This window comes from Streptopelia decaocto, assembly GCF_964273445.1.
Source record: "Streptopelia decaocto genome assembly, chromosome: 5".
Classification (NCBI taxonomy): Eukaryota; Metazoa; Chordata; class Aves; order Columbiformes; family Columbidae; genus Streptopelia; species Streptopelia decaocto.
Window position 1 is genome coordinate 15,757,305 of NC_138659.1, and position 23,192 is coordinate 15,780,496.

Here is a 23,192-nt window from a genome sequence, read left to right on the forward strand (position 1 = left end):
AGTACAGACTTTTAAACTTAAAGTTCAGCCAAAAAGAGATCACAAATAACGGAATGCTCATTCAGTTAGGACTACACCTATAAAAATTGTGTTCCCCTTGTATATTTCCTAAAACAATCAACAAGTTGATTCTTTCAGAGAAGATGGGGGGATTCAGTTCAAGAAGCAAGTGTAGGAGAGCAATGGCCCAGCCCAGCAGAGTTGGTCCATTGCTTCTGTGTTTGGAACAGATGGGGCTCGAGCAGGGGTGGGATTATAGTTTGCAATAGATTTGGGAGACTGTGGATGTGGTGGAGTGTTTTATTTTTGTTTTCTAGTTTGGAGGTTTTGATTTTTCTCTTGAGTTTACTTTGCTCAGGCTATTTTGAAGCAGACATTCTGTATCTGCCTTGGCTCTATTTCCAGTTCCAGTATTTCTTCCTGCCACCGTGCCTACCTTGTTCTCATTTAAATGATGATGCCCTGCTTAGGTTTGTAGCCAGATTACCAAAACAAGTAATACATCAAGTTGCAGGAAAATAAGTGTTTTGAGGAAAAAAGAAGGAACATTAGAGCCACTGATCTGAAGTCTCAAATTCACATGCACAGATGTCTGGATAATTATTTGTAACTAATCTAGGAAGACTGGATAGGTAATCAAAGTTATCTCAATTTTAAAAAGGTGTTTCACTTGTCCTCTGGAGATTTAGGAGCCCCATTCAGTCATCATCCTCTTGTATTTACATTGTTACCACTCATGAAGAGTAATAAGTTCTATTGTTATTTAGGTTGCACTTAGTGATATTTCACATTAATGAAATTAACTTTCTTGTTATTTCCAGCTCCAATGCATACTTATCTGTGCATTGCTAACACTCATCACCAGCTTCTTACTCCCAGAAAGAGATGGTTATAGCAGATAAACTTGGCTGGTTATTATAGAACTAGCTGTTTCAGTCTTTCTTGATGTCTGAGATTTGGCAGCACTTCTAATGCGATTAAAGCCCTTTTGTCTTTTTAGAAGACTGGGTGTTTTTTTGTGTTCGTTGTGTTTGGTTCTCAAAAAAAAAGCTGGAATCTGAAAGTGTGGTCCTACGTAGAATTAATTTAACTTCTGCTATATGAGGCGCTCAGTGAATATGCTGCAGTTCATGTTTTTTATTGTAAAATATAAAAACCATACAGCAGAAAAATACACAGTAGTTAATATTGGTGGTGAATTGTAATAGCCCAGCACATTCAAAACCTGTATCTCAGGAATACTAGCATCATGCCTAAAACTGCCCCCATAAATCACTTAAAGATGCTGAACTTCACAAAGTTAAATATATTGAGAGTCTGCTTTTCACTGTGTAGAAAGTTCCTTTTTTCTGCTTGGTTATGGCTATCAAGACTCCTTTATATTTTGTTGAAAGACAAATGTGTGACTAAACAGTAAATTCATTGGAATTGAAGGTTTTTTGTGCCCTCTTCTGAATATGAGGGCTGTAATCCTTTCACTGTCTTGATGACAAAAAAAAAAATTCCAACAAACCAACAGTTCCTACATACCCACCACCCCCATGGTGATGATGTTTTTTATGAAGCCTAAATAGAAACTTATGGTCAGGATTGGAGGTTGGTATTGTTGTACTAATATGGGCAATGTAAGAAGACCATACTTGGAATAAAGCAATTTACCTTTCCAAGTGTGACCTTAGAGTGTCTGGAGGAATTTCTGCCTCTCTAAATTGTTAGAACAAAAAAATATTTGGGGTGAGGTGGGTTTGATGTTCCTGACTGCTGCATTGCAGAGCTCAGGCATCTGCTTCCACTGTTGTTTTCTTCCTTCCCTCTGAAAGCCAGTCTCTGTGGCCTCTCGAGGGTACCAGATACCTTTGGGAAACTCCATCCTCTCCAAAGCCCCCAGGCGCTGTATTGTAGAGAGTCTTCATCTACTCCTGAAAGAGCTGGTTCGTATTTATAGAGGCAATACCAGCAGCTTCTGCCTTTCTACTGTGGAAGCCTAAGGAATAGGATTTTAAGGACTCCCTTTAAGGAACTTTTATGCTGCTCTGCAGTGAAAGGAGCTGAGTTGTCTCAGCCAGAAAGGATATGACTGTTAAAACAGCAGAGTATTCAGGTTCCCTGAGGGTCTTCATTCTGCTTTAATTCAGCTGCACAAAAAGGAACTACTGAATTGCAGCAGTTATTCCAGCCATGCTGTCTGCAATATAAGGCAGTGAGTGCCCACTGGTGTTTCATTTTTTTTTTTCTGGATATCCCCTTAGTGCTCAGTTCCTAGGGAAAAATGCTGCCAACATCCACACACTGACATATCTTCAAATGAAGGTAGAGTCTTCTGTTCTAGTTTCCTGGGGCCCTGTGAAATCCTGGTTCTCTGAAAATTAACCTGTTTGTGTGCTTTTCTTGTAAGGAGGGTCAAGCTGGCTTTCTTCCATAGGTTTTAGTTGAATTCTGCCACTTTACTTAGAACATCTATTGCTTGAAAACAGTGGTTTAGATTTCTAATGTTTAAAATGAATGCATTTAATGTACATACTGCTAACTTAGTCTCAAATGATTTATCTGTTAGAAAATGCTTACCCTTCAGGATTGGTAGATTTAAACAAAATTATTTTATGCATGTTAGAGTATTCTTGTGGGATAAGACATGGGGGGAAGACATAACTGACAAGTTAACACTAACTTAGCTTCCAGACTTGAGTCCGGTAGAGAACAAAGAGTATAAACCTGGTCCTATTGGGAAAGAGCGTTCTTTAAAGAACAGGAAGGTGAAGGATGCCCAACAGGGAGAGCCTGAGGGACAGGAGAAGCCATCTCCCACCTCTGTCAGAAGTCCAGAACCTGTCACTACAAAGGAAACCAAAGCAGCAAGTGAACTGAGCACGGAAATAGGAACGATGATATCTGTGTCAGCTCCAGAGTTTGGAACAAACACAAAGGTAAGAAAATATTCACAAATTACTGAGCACTATGTGTAAAAATACAGTCACAATGATGTAATTGGCACTTGGTTGTCTGCTGGTTGTAGTTACCTGGACACTAGAGCCCACTAAATTAAGAGATCTGAAACATATTGCTACTGCTTGAATTAAACAGTTCTCCAGAAGTGGTATGGAGACATGCTGTTTGTCATAACCCTGTACAGGGATCAGCTTGGAAAGTTTTAAACTTTTTTTGCTGCCTTATGAATGTGAAAACTCTGTCCTGAGCCTTGCTGTGGAGTGGTACTGGAGCCTGTTGTAGGTAGATTCTGCAAGCTCAAATATATGTGAAATATTCAAGATGAGTGGTTTTCAGCAGAGAACTGAAGTGAAGTAGTGTGCACAATCATTGTTTGAGTGTGTGGATGAGCTGCAGCTGTGAATGAAGTGCTGTTCTGTGAAAAAAATACATCTCTGTAGTAGGAGTATGCTAAAGCATTGGGCACGGAAAGGGTCTGTACGTCAGCTCCTGTTGGCTTGGATATTGTCAAGATAGCCCTGGCAGAACTCCTTCAGGATGCTGAGGACTCATCATAGCTGTCTGTGTGGAACTCTGCTGACTTCTCTGTAACTGCTCAACAGTGAGATGGTGACTTGCCGTCAGGATTCGTTGTTCTACAGCTCAGTTCTTGGCTGTGGTACATTGATAGCACTGGTTGAAAAACATCCACAGAGGTGCTTTCCTTTTTGCCTGGGGACGATATTTTATATTTAATTCTCTGCAAGTTGAACCAACAACGTGCATATTTATTGGGTAAGCTTCATGTAGATTTTGCAGGAATAAACTGGCCTTGCTACTTTTTTAAGTGTCTTTTAAAATGGCTTCAAATACTGCTCCAACCCTGGAGTTCCCATACTGTATCACAACTGCTTTCTTCTTGTTTTTGTACTCTTTCCATTGCCCATTAGAGAGGGGAAGAACTGATGACAACCTTCAGTCTATTTGTTTGCATGTCAGATGTTCAAGTTTTAGCAAACCTCAATGATTTCTATTTTGACACTAACATCCTTCTCAGAGACTACTACTCAGCTTCCAGGAAAGCACACTTTCTTTAGTGTGTTTGGCGATTTAAGTGTTTGTGAAAGTCAAGCCAACTGTCCTTTAGAAGCAGGTGGTTTGTAAGAGTACCCCATCCATCCAAAACAAACATCTTAGTAAGAGCATGTTTTACCTTAGAAACTGTGGAAATATAAATCAACTCATATTGGTGAGAAATTTAAGTTCAGAACATAAGCATGTTGCTCTGAAGCAGTTGCAGATGTTTCTCTTGGGTTTTGCAGTATTTTTGGAGTAAAGACTATCTTGTGTTATAAGTCTCTGAATGGTGTAAGATACCTTACCGTTTGCTTTTCCCCACCCTGCCATCTCTAAAGTTTTGAAGCTTTCGGGTCACAGGGACGATCAGTACCTGGTTGTGGACATGGCACTGAAAGGTTTGCACAGGTAGTTGATAACAGCTACGTGTCACAGAGATTATGTCTGAAACGACACAGGCTGTACTTGTGAATAGTTTTTCAGTATCTGACAAGCTCCCTCATTTGAGTGATTTACATAAATCAGTAATGAATCAAACAGCTAATTAACACCATATATACCGTGATCCTTCATAGCAAGGTCAGCTCTGAGGTCTGCTGGGTCCTTTTGTTCATAAAGTCACTTTAGGTTTTGTGATCTCTTCTTTTTGGCAAAGTAGGTAGTTATAAAAAGTTCACCTGTTCTTCAGGTATAAATAACTTGTAGGTAGGTAACTCCAAAAAGCATATACAGCTTTTTGCTCTTGCTATTATTACTCTTACTCTTTTATAATAATCAGTTGGTTTCTTCAATGAAGTAGTTGTACAGGAGGATCACTTTAATTGAATTATAAAAGCTGCGGTGGTAAGCCGTATCTAATGGAGATTCCTAGGCTTAATGTACCAGTAAATGAGGGGTTGTGGTTAACCTACCATTTATGGAATGGTTGTCTTATGGCTAAAACATTTTCTTACCTGCATGTTCAGCATGTAACTCATCCTTGTTCAGCATTTCACAAATACTTCTAAGGGCGCCAGACCTGATATGGTGGTTTGTTATTAATTCTAGTGAAAAGCATTTTTGTGCTGTTAAGTTTCTGAAGTGAGAAAACTAGTAATTTAAGTGCTGAGACTCTGTAAAATTTGCATCCAAACCTTGAAGGAATTTTAGTAACATTATATTAAAAGATTTCTCTTTCTTATGCAGTAATGCATGTTTAAAAAAAAAAAAAAAAAAAAAAAGCCAGTTATTACTTCGTTAGAAGGACCTTGTGATTAAACCTGCCTCCGGTGCTTGCTTTGTTCTACCCAAACTAAGGTTACCTGTTACAATCAAATACAAATGTGCAACTTGGTAGTTTGGGTTGTGGGAAACATTGTATATCTCATATTTCACCAGTTTAATAGGCAAATGAAATAACTAAATGGAAAAAAACAGATCTCTTTGCTTCATAAATACAAAAATAAGTCAGTGTGCACATCGTGTCCTCTCTCACCCCGTTATGGCTTAGCTTGCTGTGCTAGGCTTGAAAAACTTGATTTTGAAGCAATAAGTTTTGAAGCAATAAGGTCATCCTTTTAAGGAAGATTCTTTGTTATTTGGCAGTATCTTGATGCTTTAATTGCTCTTTTAGGAGACATTGCCGTAGGCTTCAGGAGTAAATTGAGTGTGCAGTTTTTAATAGCTTATCGTACTGGCAGGATGCAAGCAGGCGAACATGTGGTTTGTGCTTTCAAAATCATTATGTGTTGGCAAGTCCAGCACTCATCGACAGTTCTGCTGCTAATTTGTCTTTCAGTTCCTTGGTGTTTGGCTCTGTAAAAATGACAGCTTTTTTTGGGCTTCAGACATGTAAAACTGACGAGTCTGCAGTGCTTGCTAGAGTATTAATCTTGGCTAATCCAGGGTCACACTGTTTACCTAACAGAGTCTCTGGGTCAGGTTCTGATAACACCTGTTTGCCTGTACAGAATATGCTCAGTAGACGTGGCTTCACAGAAATACTTGGTGCCATTTTCATTCGTTGTAGGTCATTCTCTAGAGAGCTAACAGCGTTCACAATGATCAGCTTTAATCAGGCAGTTTGTACCTACAACTGCAGAAGTCCCTGGCTACAGCTGGGTCCACGGGACCTTGTTCATTGAGTGCATTAAGGTCCACTTAACTGTGACAAATAAGCTTCAAGGAAAGCTTCTGGGTAGAATGGAAACTTCAGCTATTTTCTTCCTCGAAATCACTGCCCAGTGCAGAAATCTGGAGGTAGACTTCACCATCCAAAGAAATGGAGTCCTGTGGCTTTCAGAGACAAGACTTAAAGGAAAGAAAATTGTTTTGCAAATTGCAGCCATCACTGTGTGTTCCTTTTAATCTGGGGTGGGGGGGCTTGCTTGTCATATGTTTACCCAAGAAATTTCTGTATTTATTTAAAGCTACAGAAAGCTTTCAGCTAATAGATTTTACTTTTTACATAGGGTTAAAGTGCCTCCAGGTGGCTAAAGCATCTTGGGTGACAAATGCTAATTGTTCCTGCTCCGGCAGGGAGGTTGGACTAGATGATCTTTTGAGGACCCTTCCAATCCCTAACATTCTGTAGTTCTGTGGTTACACCACCACAGTTCATTATGTCTGGTGCCCAGGCAGTACATTGCTCTATATGTTCTTGCTTTACGTACTGTATTTTGACTTGTCTCCAGCTGTACATAGTAAGGTCATGAGACAAGCTGTAATGTCCCAAGAATTCTTCTAACCTCAGTACAATTCAGCAATTAGGATTGCTGGACATGCCTTCTAAGAAAAAACTAAAATTGGTGTGACATTCTAATCTTCTGTTGCTTGGTGAGCTCCTCCTGTAGAAAGGCTGACATCTGTCCAAGAAATTTAAATCTAATTTAGGTAAGGGAGATATTTTAATGGAATTATTTTTCTTCACAGGAGTCTGTAACAGACTACACTACACCTTCTTCTCATCCTAATACAGTGGCTACTAGCAGTACAAAAATGGAGGAGACTTTGGTGACGAACGTAAGTCTATTGCAGTGATCGTCTTGGCTTTGAAGACAAGAAAATATTTTCACACTTCTTTAAAGCACAAAATAGTGCCTTAAGTAAGCAAGTCACTAGAGTTTCTTTCACGTTAACTAGCTCTGCATTATCCAGTAATCATACTCTGAATGGCACTTGATCTGTTCTGGAGTTCTTCAGGTATTTTCTTGGCTTTTGAACAACCACAATGAGCTAAAGAGCACAGAAAGTGGAGATGTGTGTAGGGACAATTGTCAAGAAGCCAAGATAGGCACAGTGAGGGTGTGCGTGCTCAGCAGCAGTTGGGGCTTGAACCTGGTACCAGCAGCAAAGCTCTGCAGGGGGATTTGCAGAACGGCTTTTACAGATGAAGCAATTTTGAACTGTAGCCTGAAATCACAGCAACTGCACATAAAGAGAGCAGCCGAATGGTTTCTGAAAGCAACGAGCAGGCTTTCTGTTGTTCAGGTGCTACGGAGATAAGATATTTGCAGTCCTTGTAAAGTTGATGATCCTGACTGTGTGAGCATGGTGGAACGATTGAGAGGAGCAGCTGGCTTGTGACTTACAGTGAAATCAAGTTTACCTTGAGTGTGCTGGCATGTCAGGGAGCTTGGATCTTGTGGATTTTGTTGTTTGAGTAGCAGACATAGAATTAGCTCAGAGTTGAGTCACTTGTTGATTGGGGGAGGAAAGAATCATACAGGTTTTTATGAAGCTGCCTTGTGAATTCCATCTAAGTGCTTTTCCACTTACTGCAGCATCCTTTAATGCAGTTTTGAAGCAATATTTGTTGAATTTACTCTTCTGATGGATTTTGTGGCGGTGTTGTGGTTTGTGCCTTTGGTGGTTAGTGTTGAAGACTGAATTCTTCAGTGTTAATGGTGTTAATGTATGCTCCCCTGTGGCGTGTTGGAGTTGGATTTCCAACATAGGGGCTCCTGGCTGAAAAGGAACTGTGCTATTACCTGCTTCAAAGCTTCAGTTATCTGTGTCTTTCAGAGGAGCATCATCTCATCCAGTTGAAGTCATTTAGCTCTGCTCTGAATGGAGAAAGGAATAGAAGTAATTGACTGGTCACTGCAGTATTTTTGTTACATTTAATTTAAAACTTCCAGGAAATCCAGCAGTGTTTTCTAAGCAAAGGTAGCAATAGCATTATGTCAAGTTTCTTTCCTGAAGTTTCACCTTTTTCGTAGTTGAAAGAGAAGGTAACTGATTGGAGGGCAAATCTGTTTTGGTTTGTTTCATGGTCCTGTGACTTTGGAGGTTTACAGCTTCCTTTTTCCAGAAACTGCATCTCAGACCTCAAGGTCATGAAGCCCCCCATGTGTACTCTATTGGTACAAAAGGGGACAAACTTGGCTTGGGAAGAATTTTTGCATATCACTAAACTGAAATGGTACTTTAAAGTAAATCCCAAACCAGAAAATTGGTATTTGTTAATGCAGAAGACATGGACATTTTAGAACCTTAGTCTTCAGCCTCTTAGAAATGAGAAGCATCTCAGCAACTGCTGGATGACCTTTCCCCACCTACCAGATTTTCACCTTATTTTATCAAAATCTCCCTGCCAAATGCTCAAGCCTTGAAGAAATTGTAGCTCACTTAATAAAGCTTGAGCTTTGCTTTTCTGGGGCTTTTGTAGTAGACATAGTTAGAATGTGATGTGTGTTGCCTGCCTTTCAGGTGCCCCTGCCCCACACCCTTCCCCTCCCTAGGAGGGAGACTCTACAACAGAGCTCCAGCCTAACTCCAGTTTCTCCCGCTACCGTCGACCTCACCCTCAAGGTATGTACCACATCCCTCTAAGGGTCGTTTTCTTGCATGCAGGGGAAAAAGTTAATGGAGAACTTGCTGGTGAACCTTTTTTTTAGAGCCTTCCTTTGTTTCCTCTGCTGAACTGCTTTCGCATATAAACGGATGGCTGAAACACAAGACTCTATCAAAGGATGCATTTAAATTATAAATCTCTAACCCCGTTTTGCATTAACACTTGGCATCTCAACCAATCTTGGCTCCCACTGCCCTGAAACAAAAATCTTAGCATTTTAGCATTGTACCATAGTGTTCATGACAAACTATAAGACTCTGAGGGTTTCTTGAGAGTTAAGCGTAAAGTAAGGTGCCTGGGCTGTTATTAAAGGCTGTAAGGAGTCGCTTCATTTCTTCTTAGCTATAAGATTTTGGTGCAGTGATAATGTGTTTTTGAGTTGGATGGCTAAAGTTCTAAATAATGAAAAGTAGGTGGTGTGTTGATGTCTATAAGGGGCAGTTTGATCAGCTAGTCAGAGTGTGTTTTGTTGTGTTAAAAATGTTCTGTTGTTTTCTGCTCTCCAGTGTAGAGCGAGTGTGTAGAACATTTTGAATGGTGTTTTCCCGTTTTGTTGGATTTTGAACTGTGTGCATTGTATAACTCACTAACATAGAGTTGGGCTCTAGCTTTGCTACTGTTTCTTTAGAAGTTTTTGGTCTTTTTTTTTTGTTGTTGTTTGAGATCTGCTTTGTGATTGTGACTGCAGGAGAGAACCAGTGGAAATATTGTTGCTGCTGCTAGTATACAGGGAGAGTGATGTTTGAACTTTCAGTTTCTCTAAATTTTTAAAAGAGGAAATGAAACTAGGGATCAAATGCAGAAACTAACATTTTGGAGAAACTTGCTTGTCAATCCCAGTGAGGTCTGCATCTCACTGCTGTGGTTTGACAGCTGCTTGCTCGTGTTCTCTACAGATGACAATTAATGATCTCTTGTTGAATCTTTGCTTTTCTTTTGTTAATGCTTTATTTTCTGAAAAAAATGTAACATCACTTTGAAACAATAGACCAAAAATGGGGAGAGGGCTGGAGAGGGACAAGTAATTTAACAAAAATCTGGTTTTCTGTGGCATTCTTGTGTAATAAAATACCATAATCTGACTTTCTGGTGCCTAAAAGCATTTTTCTAAAATAGCAGTCTCTTAACTGTTTAGCAGCTGGATATCTGGTTCACATGTAACACAGGTAGGAATGTTACTATAGCATGATGCTGCAAAGAATGTGACACCACTCAGTTCCAAAGCAAATTGCAGTGCTTGTGTCATTCATCCTGCTGTTCCGGTGTCAGTGATTTGATTGCTTTCTCAGTGGATGATAGGTCTTGGATGTGTGCTAACAAAATATGTTGAAGATCCATGTTTTGAGGCTGTTTTGAAGAACACTTTGACCAAAATCTGAATTGAAAGGCATTTGGAAGCAGCTTTGTCTCTAATTTCTCTATTCTAGCCACTGGAGCTCTACCTGGAGCATTTTGCAAATGCCGAAGGCAACAAGATTCTCCTGAGGCATGCACTGAGATTATCACTTTCACAACAGGCCTTCTGGTTCAGACAGAGCAGAGCTGCTCTTTGTCATCCTCTTCAATATAATCCTTGCTTCTTTTAAAAGATACTTTTGGAGCAGCAGAGAGGAAAGCATTTCCTTAAAGAACAAAATCTCCAGGCTCTGCCTCCATAAAGGAATAATCCTTGCCTCTCCACTTTCCTTCATCCTCTGTGACAGAAAGCTGTTTGTGAGGAGACTCAGCAGGGCAGCTGAGCCACAATTGCTCTCGCTACTTGGCATCATTCTGCCAAGGTGTAGGTATAAGATGCTCTTATAGGAAGGCTTGTTGACATCTCCTTGGAGTAACTTGCTAAAGACACCTTTACTAAGGCAGACATCCTCTTAAGGACTTAGCTGGTAGGTAAGGAACTGAGTAAAAGAAAGTCAAAGCAATCTGAAACTGAGCTGATTGGACCTTTTCCATGTTCTGAGGTTCCATCAAAAATGCCTTTGTAGGCATCTGGTCCAGAATCTGACACATTTCCCCTTTTTTTCCTGATCACTTAAACTTTGTCTTACTTAAGGATATGCACACTGGTATTTTACCTCCTGTGAAGTTTTTGGGTAACATGTACTGGACCATTATTGCGATGCGAAGGTCCAAATGTGTCACCGGTGAAGAGAAGCCTCGAGCAACCATGATCTCCAGCTTGTGCTCTTCTTTTCCCATAACTAAACAAGCAGTAAAATTACAGCACTTTCCCCAGCTTCAATTTTGAGCCTCTTACTCCTTCAGGTCCGGTCTGTAGATGGTGCTGTGTAGGCACTCCTGGAGTACCAGTTGCTCTTGCATCTTTTTTTCTGGCTTCAGAAGTCAGAGGTTGTTAAGGAGCTGTCTAAAAGCAAAGCTGCTAGGATTCTGTTTTATGCCTTTTATTGCAAATTGGAAAATAGAAGACAAAATACAATATGTAAACTCAAGCTTTTGCTATTGGTAGTTTCTCTAGAACATCAAGAATCTCTTTGAACATAGAACTTCTACACCTTCTGTATTCAGACATTCACAGGTGGTACTTCACTTTCTCCTAATACCAGTGCAGAACAAGACCATTACCCTGTCTTAGCAGAGCCTGTGGTGTTCAGAAAGGAGACTGTAGTCTTACCTGTATTCCACCTTAAGCAAAATCCTCTCCAGTAGATTAGTAATAAATTTTATAGTTTGCCCTGTCTGCCAAAATCAGAACAATTTGGAGGAGAATGTTGTGGTGGAGAAACTGAGAATGATTGCTGGAGAAGATGGTCTCAAAAATGAAAATACGTGACTTACCTCCAAACAGCTTAATGTGTAACAAAGGTTTCCTCCTTCCCTTTTACTCCCTTGAGTAATACAGATCTCCACTTTCTGTGTGGATGTGTATTGATCACCTGTTACTCACTTCTTTCAATATTTGCTTTGCTTTTTTGATCACTTCTGAAGCATCTAGACAAATAAACTTAAGTCATGTTTGGTCTGTCCGGACTGTGCCTAACTCATGTAAAACAGAGTAGGTTGAAGGTATGACTTTCAGAGACTGCAAGTTGAGTTAGGGGGCAGTGAGGTCAGATTTGTTGGTGAGCATGTATTTGCCCCTTTACATACACTGTTATAGACAGCACCTGGCCTTGAGAAGGTTACAGTCTGCAGGTGAGCGATTTCAGCCTGTGGCATCCAGCTCTCCTAGCAGAATCTTTTGTTTGAGCTGGGGACAGCTGAAGGATGTAGAGAAGTCCACGGGCTGTGTTTGAACCTTTAAATTAGTGAGTGTAGTCTGAATATTATTTCCTTTTCAGTTGTCCCTCAAAAATGTCACAACTCAGATGTGGTATTGTGTGTCTAATGTAGCAATAATTAGGTCATTATTGGCTGCAGTAAAACAATAGTTCTTTCCACTTTAAGTGGAAAATAACTGTGTATACAATATTTAAAATGAAGTTTCATCTTTCTTGCTGTGCAAGACTTAAACTTATAATTGTTATAGAAATAGAGAGCATGAAGCATTTTTAGTATTAATGTAAAGCAGTGTGCACAAGCTGTGCCAGCTCGTGATTGTTTCTTGAACAGCAGTTGCTTTGGAAATCTAAACTTGACTACTCTCATGTTTACTGAAGTGTACATTAGGTATTTTTGGTGGTCAAAGTGGATGATTTATCAAGTAAGCAAGGGGCTGTTCCATGTAAATGGCCCAAGTAACTTGTAAGTAAAGGACTTAATGAAAATATTCAGAGGGTTTTTTACCTTTCTTTTTGCTCACTGTGTCTTTTGCTCTTCATGTCAAACAAAACCAAGCCAAATTAGTGTGAGTGAATCCTCTTTTGAGCATTGAATGTTAAGATGATGAACTGTGCACGTGTGCAGCTGGAACAGATAAGAAGCTCCAATTTAAGGCTGTATGCTTTTTGCATGAACAGAGTTGCACGATTATGGTGACTTTTAAAAAAGAGGCTCGCATGAAGCCTGAATTGCCTTTTGAACTAAAAAAAACTGTTAAAAGAGGAAGACTCTTTGACTAGTTGAAACTTCCTAATAGATGAGGGAATTTGTTTTCTTTTAAATAGATGGAGTCTGCACGCAAAGCATGGGAGAATTCCCCAAACATGGGGGAGAAGAGTTCACCAGTGACCTCGGCAGCATCTCCTATCACTGGTGGCAGTAGCAGCAGCAGCAACGCTGGGCCAAGCAGTGGTACTTACAGCTCTTTCTCTAGTGCTTCAATGCCTCCTATTCCTGTGGCCTCAGTTACACCAACAACTTCACTATCAGGTACCAGATGTCAAGGTTGTATAATCCTGTTGAATTGTTCCTTGGTTATGTTTTTCAAGAGGTCAGATTGCCTTTGGAATTATGTTTAACACAAAGTTAACAGAAGTTTTATGCTAGTATGAAATGTCAGATCTAGACAGCAGCTTCCCAAATACCTTTTAATTAACAAGGAGTTACTTTGCCTGTTTCACTTCATTCAGCTGAAAATAATATTAAGATGACATCTCTCTGCCTGTGCTACTTACATGGACTCGGAAGAGGAGGTAAACTTCTCCTGTTCGTTGCCTTATTGGTTTCATTTTGTTCAGCTGAATGAAGGCAAGCAAGTAGATTTTGGAGCAAATGATAGTTCTGATATCTAACTAATTGCAGTCTTTCTTTGGTTTGTGGCCTTTCTTTTGGAGTCAGAGCATTGACAGCTTGTACCGAAAGCCCTTCGCACTAAGCAGAGCAAATATCCAGATGCTCTTCACAAACAGTGCTGGTTTCCCCCTTGGTTCTTTGTAGCAAGCAAAAGGTGCTATATCTGGTTATATCTTCAGACCTTGGAATATTAGAATGCATGCCCAAATCTCAGCTGAAATGTTTGAAAGAAGCCTTTTTTTGGCACTCTGCTGTCAACCGTGAGACTCACAACCACCGTACATTGCAATATTTTGTTGCATAACTAACCAAGATGTCTACTTCAGTATTTTTATATGCTCCTATACTTGAGGAGGGAGACGTATTATGGTTGCAGCACTTCCTATAGTGAACTAAACAGAATTGTCCTCTCTGTCCATCTTACAGTGATGGAAACAGCTGCATCAGGTTTCAGTGTTCTTTACCAGTTGTGACTGTGCTTGCATAGCTGTCCCAAAGCTTTGACCACTGAAAGATGAGGCCTTGCAATATCTTTAGCTGGTTTATGATGTATCAGTTGCTTCTTTCCTTCTAGGAGCTGGAACATACACAACCTCTTCACTGAGTACGAAGACTGCAAGCACCTCAGACCCTCCTAATATATGTAAAGTGAAGCCACAGCAGTTGCAGACCAGCAGCCTGGCTTCTGCGAGTCACTTTTCCCAGCTGAGCTGCATGCCATCCCTCATTGCCCAGCAGCAGCAAAGTCCCCAGGTCTATGTGTCTCAGTCTGCAGCAGGTAATAGTGTTTGTGGCCAAGAAGCCGTGCATGTGCTTTTTATGGAGTTCTGAAGCTGAAGAGTGGAATTCAGTTCTGATTTTATCTGCAGTAAAGAGAGAATGATGGAGAGCATTCTTTAAGCAAATACTCACAAATTGTGTCTTACTCTAAATATGAATGTTTCTATGAGTGTCAAGATAATGCTGTTGTTAGCTTATTGAAGAAAGTAAATTTGAATCTCTTGATGTACCATTTTTCTGTTGCAGACTTTAAATCACTATTTAAGACCAAGAATGACCAAGTCTTGAATTCTTTCTTAAAGTGTTACAATAGTTTAGAATCATGGCATTTTTTTTAAAGAAAACCTTACACATAGTTGACTTAAATTACATTACAGTATAGTATGTGCTTCCCCACCCTTCACCAAAACTCCTGTTTTAGCCAGAATCTCTTGGTCATCCCCCAAGAATTGCATGGAACTGAAGATGTGTATGCAAGCCTGATAGATTCTGGGGTGAATTGGAAATAATACCAAAGCTGGTTAGGCACCTGGCTCTTTAGTTCTGTTTCTTTCCCAGTCTCTCTGGTAGCTGTGACACTGACAAGTACTGAGGGTGGCTGCATCTCTAACTCTTGATTAAAACCTTTCTAGCAAGGAGTTTTTTGGAATCAGGTACTAATTGTATTGCTCTTCCTGAGGTACTGCAGCTCAAATCCCAGCATTTTATATGGATACAAGTCATCTGTTCAATACCCAACATGCACGTTTGGCACCACCCTCTCTGGCCCAGCAGCAAGGCTTTCAACCAGGGCTTTCTCAGGTATTTGGGGATTTCTTTTTTCTTTTTTTTTTTTTCCCCTCCCTGTCCATATTGCCTTTAAAGCTCTACTGCTGAGCTAATGGAGGCAGAGGAGAGTAGGACTCTGCAAAAATGAGCTCATGCCTGCCATTGCCATTTTATTCTGGTGCATGCAGATGATGTTTGATCTCTGCTGTTCCTGAGAATGAAAGCATTTGTCATGAAAGCAGAGATAATAAGCTTTCACTCACAAATATACTTTATGTAAAAGTACTTATTCACAGGAATTTTCTATGTGGCCATGTTAGCACAGGCTTATTCAACTTTTGTAGCACAAAATTATATGCAATCTTGTGCAGTTGTTTTGTACGCAAATCTAAATGATACATTCAGCTTCTGCTGGCTATTTGCAAGGAAAAGTGTAAAATTTAACTAGAAAGTTGTTTTCTGAATGGGAGCAAGTGTGCAGCCTTGGGATTTGACATTCTTTGTTTACTTTTTATAATGTTATACAAATCCTGGCACACATTTAACCATAGCTTTTCTCTGTGACTTTTGTCCTCGGATATTTAATGGTTTCTTTTTTTATGCAGCCTGCTTCAGTTCAGCAGATCCCCATCCCCATCTATGCACCTCTACAAGGACAGCATCAAGCTCAGCTGAGTTTAGGAGCAGCACCAGCTGTTTCACAAGCCCAGGAGTTGTTTAACTCCTCTTTACAACCCTATAGGTAGGTAGTGTATGCAGATTTCTTTGGGTTTTTTTAAGCGGTAGAATTTACAGAACTTGCTTCATTGCTGACTTGTGTTCTGTTCTCAATAGCTGCCTCATCTTTCTGCCTTCCCCAAAATCTCTTTTGTCTGGATTGTCTGGCTGGTCTGCCTGCACAGATGTAGTTGTGAAATCATGGGTTCAAAAATTCTGCATAATACTTATCTCTCTAGGAAATGAGGCTAAAAAACTGAAAACATCAGTCTTTCATACGAAGAGAAAAGCAAAGAGGAGTCTGTCCCTTTCATTCAGTGATTTGTATTTATTTTCTAATCGGACCAACATTGGAGCCTTTGAAAAACTTCAAAATACTATTTTGAACCCCATAGGTGGTAGAAACTTGATTTCAGATGCATAGGGGATAGCAAGGTACATTTTAGAAGAAATGTTTTTTGTTTGCTCTAAAACATAATAGGCAGACCAGTATCTCTCAAATGGCATTGATAGCCAAATTTCCACTCTAAGCCTTTCCAAAGTTTTCTTGCAGTTCCTCTCAAAACTCATTCAACAATGGTATAATTCTGACCAATTTTGTTAGTTTCACTTTGAGAAAGATTCTTTGGAAATTTAATTACAGGTTTTGCGTGTGCTGTAGAAAAACCTGCTCGTTGCATTGTAGAAGGCTGAAGCCAAAGAAGGTTTAATTGACTACATGTGTATCCCGACTTTGTTCATGGCTGACTTTGTTGGACCAAATATTGCTTGTCTTGCTACAGCTGACAAAAATTGTTGCGAACAGTGGGCTAGTTGGAGAAACACAATCAGTCTGGCATGCAGTCCAGATTAAATAAATGCTGCTGGCTGATCTGGTCGCGCACAAACCCAGTATTAATGGAGTTTTGGGTTGCGCTGTTTATGAGTCCAAATACTTTTCCCACATCTTTAAAGGTGCAGAGGAGGATAAGATTTGAGATGTACAGGTTACTGGTCAAAACAAAACAAACAAGAAAAAACAACAACAAAAAGTTTCTGAAAATGTTTTTGGCTACATTGAAGACAGTCCTCTGCAGACATTCTGGAAAAGTTTCTCTAGTGCTCAAAGTGCAACTATAAGAATGTTTTGTAATTAAGAAAAGGTACAGAACAAAATTAACCCAAGTGTTTTGGCCAGCAAGCACATGGCCACTATGCTAACAGATGAGCAGGACTAGTGCTATGCTGGTACATACCACCCAAGTGATAGAGTGAAAAGTGGTTTTATATCAAAAACACTCTCCTCTGAGCTGAGGAGCTTTGAGAAAGGCATTTATTTAAACACCCTTGATTCTTTAGTCCAAAGGTGGCTATTCATTGGGCTCTGAATGGAAACATTTAGATGAATAAGTGTGACGGACTGAAACAACCCGTTGGTGGTGCATCGCTGTACTGTTCTTGTCTGTTAAACAGACTGCAACTTCCCTGTGCTAGTGACAATGGAATTTAATATGTAGTTAAAATTAAAGGCTGTGGTGTGTGTCTGTGTTGCTGTTTTGAAGCCAAAAAATTCATTTGGAAGCTTCAGTTGTCAGCATCTAGTGATTTAACCTGTAAGTATTCAGAATTGGACTATGGAGATCTGTGAACTCAAGGGAACAAAGCAGTTTACTTTATGACTAGGTGGAACTACTCACATGTGGTACTTTACCACCATTCTGCCTTATAGCACAGGAACTGAGAACCAATAGCTTTGGTATATTACAGGTAAGTTATGCAAAAACTACTATGGCTTGCACATCTACATAGCTAAGTGTGCTTAAAGATTTAAATAAAAAGCCTAGTCATTTTTTCTTGTGACCTTAAGTAGCATCTGTTACTTTATAGTGTGCAGAGTGACTATAAAAATCTACCTTTCTCATGTGAAAATCTGTTCAATAGAGCTAAGGGTTCTAATTCTGTTTGAGGAATATAACCCATGTTCTTATTTTTTGGTGGCTCATTGTTGAGTTCTGTCTGCATTTTTATGTATAATGCTTCAATCTCTTGTAGATCCCAGCAAGCTTTTATGCAAAGCGGTTTGTCTCAGCCGTCACCAGTAGTTCTGTCTGGTACAGCCTTACACAACTTCCCAGCGGTGCAACACCAGGAGCTTGCAAAGGCACAGTCAAGCCTGGCTTTTCAACAGACTTCTAATACACAACCTATCCCTATCTTATACGAACATCAGCTTGGTCAAGCTTCAGGATTGGGAGGCTCTCAGCTTATCGATACACACATTCTTCAGGTAGGAAGTGCTCCAAAATGCAAAACTTAATGGTTTGATACAGACAATGCAGTGATAATTCAAGTACTGCTCAAGCTTGGGGTAAGCCTACCTCTGTCATAATTGTGTGATAGTCGAGGTGGCAGCAAACTTAAGACTCTTGGAAGAGAATGTTCTTTTAATTTCATAAAGGTACATTAGCATAATCTCTGAGGAATGTTCCCCAAACTACAGGGCTCCTTGCCCTTCTATTGCTAATTGGAACTTCAGGTTTAATTTCTGTTACGGTAGGTGATACACAGCTATTCTGCCACTTGCAAATGAGAACTTTATCACCACCTGAAACCTTCAGGTTGTCAGCTTGCTATGCTGTGGTTTCTACTGTACTGGTTGAAATACAGAATAAGGTGCCATGCTGTCTCTGAACTGCTCTCTGAAGTGTTCTTAATATAATGGTGTCTTTTGCTCTTCCTAGGCCAGAGCTACACTCACCCAGGCTTCAAATCTGTATTCAGGACAAGTTCAACAGCCTGGCCAGAGCAATTTCTACAACACTGCACAGTCTCCCAGCGCTCTCCAGCAGGTAAACTATGGCATGGTAAATTTCCTAAATTGTATACTTCTTAAAAGCATGTTGTCGGTGATGTTTTTTGTGGGGTGGGCATGGAGATGGGGGCTGAAATAATCCTTAATTCTTCTAAAATGCAAGAATTGAAAATTGATAGCAAAGGAGAGCTACTGCAGCAGCACTGAAAAACTGAATTGCTGAGAAGTTGAATGGCCTACAGGTTCATGTTGATCACTTGTCTCTGGCATCCTTCTCTTCCTTTTCCAGTGACAGGCAAAGATTTAGTTGGAACAGTGATGCTGTTAATTGATTGCAGCATATGCAGCCTTTGTGGGGGCAGCTATGGGTTAGCGATGGTGGAGAGAGGAACAAACTCCAGGTGCTTAGTGTAGCCATAATTCTTAACACCAAGTCTCATGGAAATGAAACCTCGGAGCCGCTACATGTATCAACAATTTCAAATATGTAGAAAACAAATGAGAAGTCAGCAGATAGATGATCATATAGACAAACAGTACAACCAAGTCAGTAACCTGTGTCAGGTGGTATATAAAATAACTCCAGCAGTTTTAAGTCTTCTGAATTCTTTTGTGAAAGACCTGTTCATTTGCTATGTGTAAGTATTCCATTGTATTCACAGGATGCTTTTTAGTTCATCTTCTGATTAATTTTTTTTTTTTGTAAGTGGCTTTAAAAAAAAACAGCTTATAATGGGATGGTTTATCATAACAGGCTAGTTCATGTCCATGAAAAGTTGTCAAGACCGATATCTGAAAAAGTCTTAAAAAATTTGATCTCATTTATTGAAAATCTAGAATAAAGTTTTAAGGACCTTTTATAGAAGGGTTTATGTTTTTAATGCATTCAAGCTTGGATGCTTCTATACTTTTAATCTGTTATCCTTCAGAGTAGAACCTTAGTGAATCTTTCACATCTGGAGAATATATCATTCTTCTAGTCACATTCAGAATATCATTTTTGCAGGTTGTGGATTGATAGTCAGACTAGGAAATGCAGCAGGTTCTGCCAGTCAGGTCACTCTGGTCTTTTCACGTTTATCACTACCATTCTGTGGTGCTTTCAGCTCACAGCACTCCCTGTTAATCCAAACAAGGAGCAGGGCATGGTTGGTTGATTGGTTGTTTTTAAGCTCAGAAATGCTGGCTGTTGGAACTCCCAGAAAGTAAAATCTACTTTTCATCCCAAGCACTGTCCTTATAATGACTAAAATTATTTGAAGTTCAAAAAAAATTAAAAAAAAAAAAAAGAAAATCACACCATAACAACTGGCTGTTTCATTCCAGTTTTGTTTTCTGAGGTTAATTAAATTTACTTCTTCATACCATGAAATCACGTTGAATGATGTTGGAGTTAGTACCTTTCCATGTAACTTTGTTTCTGAAAAGCAAAGACCCAAACGCCACTAGAACTGATGATAAAGACAGGCTAAACAATAAATTATTTACTTTCAGCTCTCTGAGTAAATGTTTGAACTCATTAAGCCATTTACTTTGAACGTAGCTGAAATCATAGAGCAGTAAAGAAAGTTAAATAATGGCCCTTGTATATGTTACTGGTGGATTTGTATTTTTTTGCAGGTGACAGTACCTTTGCCAGGATCACAGATTTCTTTGCCCAACTTCGGATCCACAGCACAGCCGCTGATCGCCCTACCCCAGTCTCTACAGCCGCCACTACAGCACACACCACCACAAGCGCAGGCTCAAAATTTAAGCAGACCTGCACAAGTAACCCAGCCTTTCAGAGGATTAATCCCAGCAGGAACTCAACACAGCATGATTGCCGCAACTGGAAAGGTAACAGTAAATCTACAGTACAAAAAATAGTACAAAGCACAGCTATATGCTGATTTATAGCACCAGCATGGCAACCTGTTTTGATTCTTGCATCTGCATTGACCTTGAAAGGTAGGGAGGGGAAGGTAGAAAAGCCAGTGAAGTTTAATCATGGACTAGTAGGGTATTTAATGTAGAAGCTCTCTTACCAGAGTATATAGTGATTTTTGCAGCATGCAGATTTTTTGCTTCATAGGATCTGTCCAAACCCTTTTACCTTTATAATTTTTATGAACCCATCTTCCAAGCAGCAGTGTACTTCTTGCTACAGTTAACACTGGAAAATGATCACTCATTTCAACAAGAAAAGAGGAAGAGCTACAGTGGGATGGTGGCCTTAGGTGACTTTCCTGTCCTGTGTTAAGGGTTCTATCATGTTCCTACTGAAGAAAGTCAACTTAAAGCAGCCACTGGCTTGAAACTGACCTGTCGTTAGCGTTTTGTTTCATGGCTGTGTGTGGACAGATACTGTTCCAGACTAATTTATTCTGTCGAGTGGATCTGCAAAATAACATGAGGATTCATTGCTCCGTTTAGTCTGCAGATTCTTTCATGAATGGCAGCTCTGTTTTTGCTGTGCCTTTGGGTTTTTTTTTAATAGAACTGGGTTATTTTACAACACTTCTCACTTCAGCATTTTTCAGGATTGTATCGTAATAGTTTCATGTGGTACCTGGGATGGAGAAGGAAATTTCATCCCCAAAACATTTTTTTAGGGCAAAATATGTGAAATGAGTCACAAATCCCCTTTCATTATGCAGGAAAATCAAGTTAGAAATCTAGTACCATTGCTGGAAGTGCCAAATGGTGCAGGAAAATTGTACACAGAGGTTTTTATGCTGCTGGGGTTGTCTTAATTATAAGAAGCTGTTTTGCAATCTGGCTTTCACCTCCACGTAACTGATCTATTTTCATTGGGAAAAAGGTGAGGTAAGCTGACATTTAGTAAATGTAATTTTTCTTTGAATAAGAACTAACATGTCAATTGCTGTGTTTTTCAGATATCAGAAATGGACCTGAAGGCCTTTGGAGGTGGCATTGATGTTAAACCTGGAACACCACCAGTTACTGGTAGAAGTACTACTCCAACCTCCAGTCCTTTCCGGTAAATCTCTCTTAAACTCAAAATGCCTTGAAATCAGAGCTAGAAAATGTGCCTAGTCATGTGTGAGCAGCTAATTCTGAAAGGTATGAGGTGAGAGGCTACTAATGTAAAATACAGTGCTTAATCTTAGCCTAAAAGCAACATTCCAGTAGGTCATCTGATCTGCTATACTTGACTGGAAGTAAGTAGCTTGGAAATACAATGTTTAAAATATTTTTAAGTTAAGCCAAACAAGTCATGTTAAAATGACCTGGGATTGTACCAGGAAAACAAAGAAGTGGCAGGGAAGCTGTACTTGGGTAGAACTCCTAAGATATTTTCTTAGCTGCGGTGCTTAAAGTAAAAACACTTAAAGGCTTACATCTTAGTTGTGTCAACACTTCTGTTAGAGACCTAAGAATTGGTGCAAGATCTATAAGTTTCTCACAAGTGAAATTAGTAAGCTGCTCACAGGTTTGCTTGATTAATTGTCAGAATTAATAGAAAGTTGTTCACATGCACTTCATGGTAAACCTGTTGGGCTGCTAGTGGGTGAAGTTGTTAGTGGGCTGAAGGAACTTGGAACTTTGCTTCAAGATCATTTTGTTCTCAAAAGCTGTGCTGCCATGCACAGAAGCTGTGTTTGGTGGCTCTCACTGTAGCAGACTGACCATGTTCAGGCTTTTCTGGTGAAGCAGAAAAGAGGGTTTGACCTCCTACATGCAGTGCTGAAGTTGTGCCTCCAATACTTTACGTAAGAAAAAAGTGAAGGGATGAGGAAGAAGAAACATTTGAATTCGCAAGCTAGTCAGCATTTAGAGCAAGTAACTGGATGGTGTATCTCAGATTCTACACGAGATGGCTCTTCCAGCAACCAAAGCAGGGCTTATCATAAGCTTTTGCTCTTAAGTGTACAGGTACTGGGAAAACTAATAGGTCTCAAGGGTTCAAAGTGAAAACTGAACACAGACTGCTTTAAGCTTACAAAATGTTGTTATGCATTGAGTTTAGCTCTGGCTTCCTTACCACCAGTGCCCTGCTGCTCATTTTACTTTAAGTGAATCACCCACACAGTCTGCATGAGAACTCTCTGCAAGTCAAGGTCCATTTCCCAAAGAACACTGTTCACTCTTTCTTTGAGGGCTGTTTGGTGCCCTTCCCCCTGATAATCTTTCAGGCTTCATTTAATTCATGGTCATTCAAGACCTCTTAAGATTTTTAATAGAGGGTTGTGTTCTTAACCAAATAAAATAGGGGGAGAGTATTTTCTGTGAATTCTTCAAATCTGTTCAAGTGCATTTTGAAACATTTGACAAGAGGTCAGAGTGGAAGCAGCTGCACATTGCAGCTTCTGCTGTGCGTGCTTAATGCCTGTTGTGACAAGCTCTGAATTTGACACTACGGAGCAAACAGTGTGGGGGAGTACAACTGAATGTAAGAGAGCAGGGAGGGGAAGGGGAACACACTTTTAACGTCAGTATTTGTCTTGTGAATACTTTAGGGAAAGGTCTCTTCCATGCAGACTACCCTGGGGTCTTTCCGTAACCTAAATATTCCTGATGATAGTTTCTCTATGTATTCTTAAGTTCTGAGTTGTTTGTATTTGAAACTAACTGTAGGTACAGAAGAATATGAGACCAGGTTCTCTAAGAGATTGCCCTTCACTCCAGTGCTGAATTTCTAGTTTAGTTGTTACTAAAGGCAGAAAC

At 39.8% G+C, this 23,192-nt stretch overlaps 1 protein-coding gene across 16 annotated transcripts in view; it reads left to right on the forward strand.

Moving 5' to 3' along the window:
• The window catches only part of PRRC2C (proline rich coiled-coil 2C), a 70,773-nt gene that overhangs the window by 43,857 nt on the left and 3,724 nt on the right, over positions 1-23,192 (forward strand). For 6 of the 16 annotated variants that reach the window (XM_082054585.1, XM_082054577.1, XM_082054588.1 and 3 more), the window contains exons 22-32: positions 2,673-2,924; positions 6,913-7,002; positions 8,692-8,793; positions 12,898-13,102; positions 14,040-14,243; positions 14,925-15,046; positions 15,619-15,755; positions 17,762-17,996; positions 18,451-18,573; positions 20,142-20,360; positions 21,401-21,504. In XM_082054585.1, coding sequence (XP_081910711.1) covers positions 2,673-2,924; positions 6,913-7,002; positions 8,692-8,793; positions 12,898-13,102; positions 14,040-14,243; positions 14,925-15,046; positions 15,619-15,755; positions 17,762-17,996; positions 18,451-18,573; positions 20,142-20,360; positions 21,401-21,504 — 1,793 coding nt within the window. The remainder of the gene's footprint in view (positions 1-2,672; positions 2,925-6,912; positions 7,003-8,691; positions 8,794-12,897; positions 13,103-14,039; positions 14,244-14,924; positions 15,047-15,618; positions 15,756-17,761; positions 17,997-18,450; positions 18,574-20,141; positions 20,361-21,400; positions 21,505-23,192) is intronic. The other 10 variants (XM_082054589.1, XM_082054583.1, XM_082054581.1 and 7 more) reach the window with 8 other exon arrangements.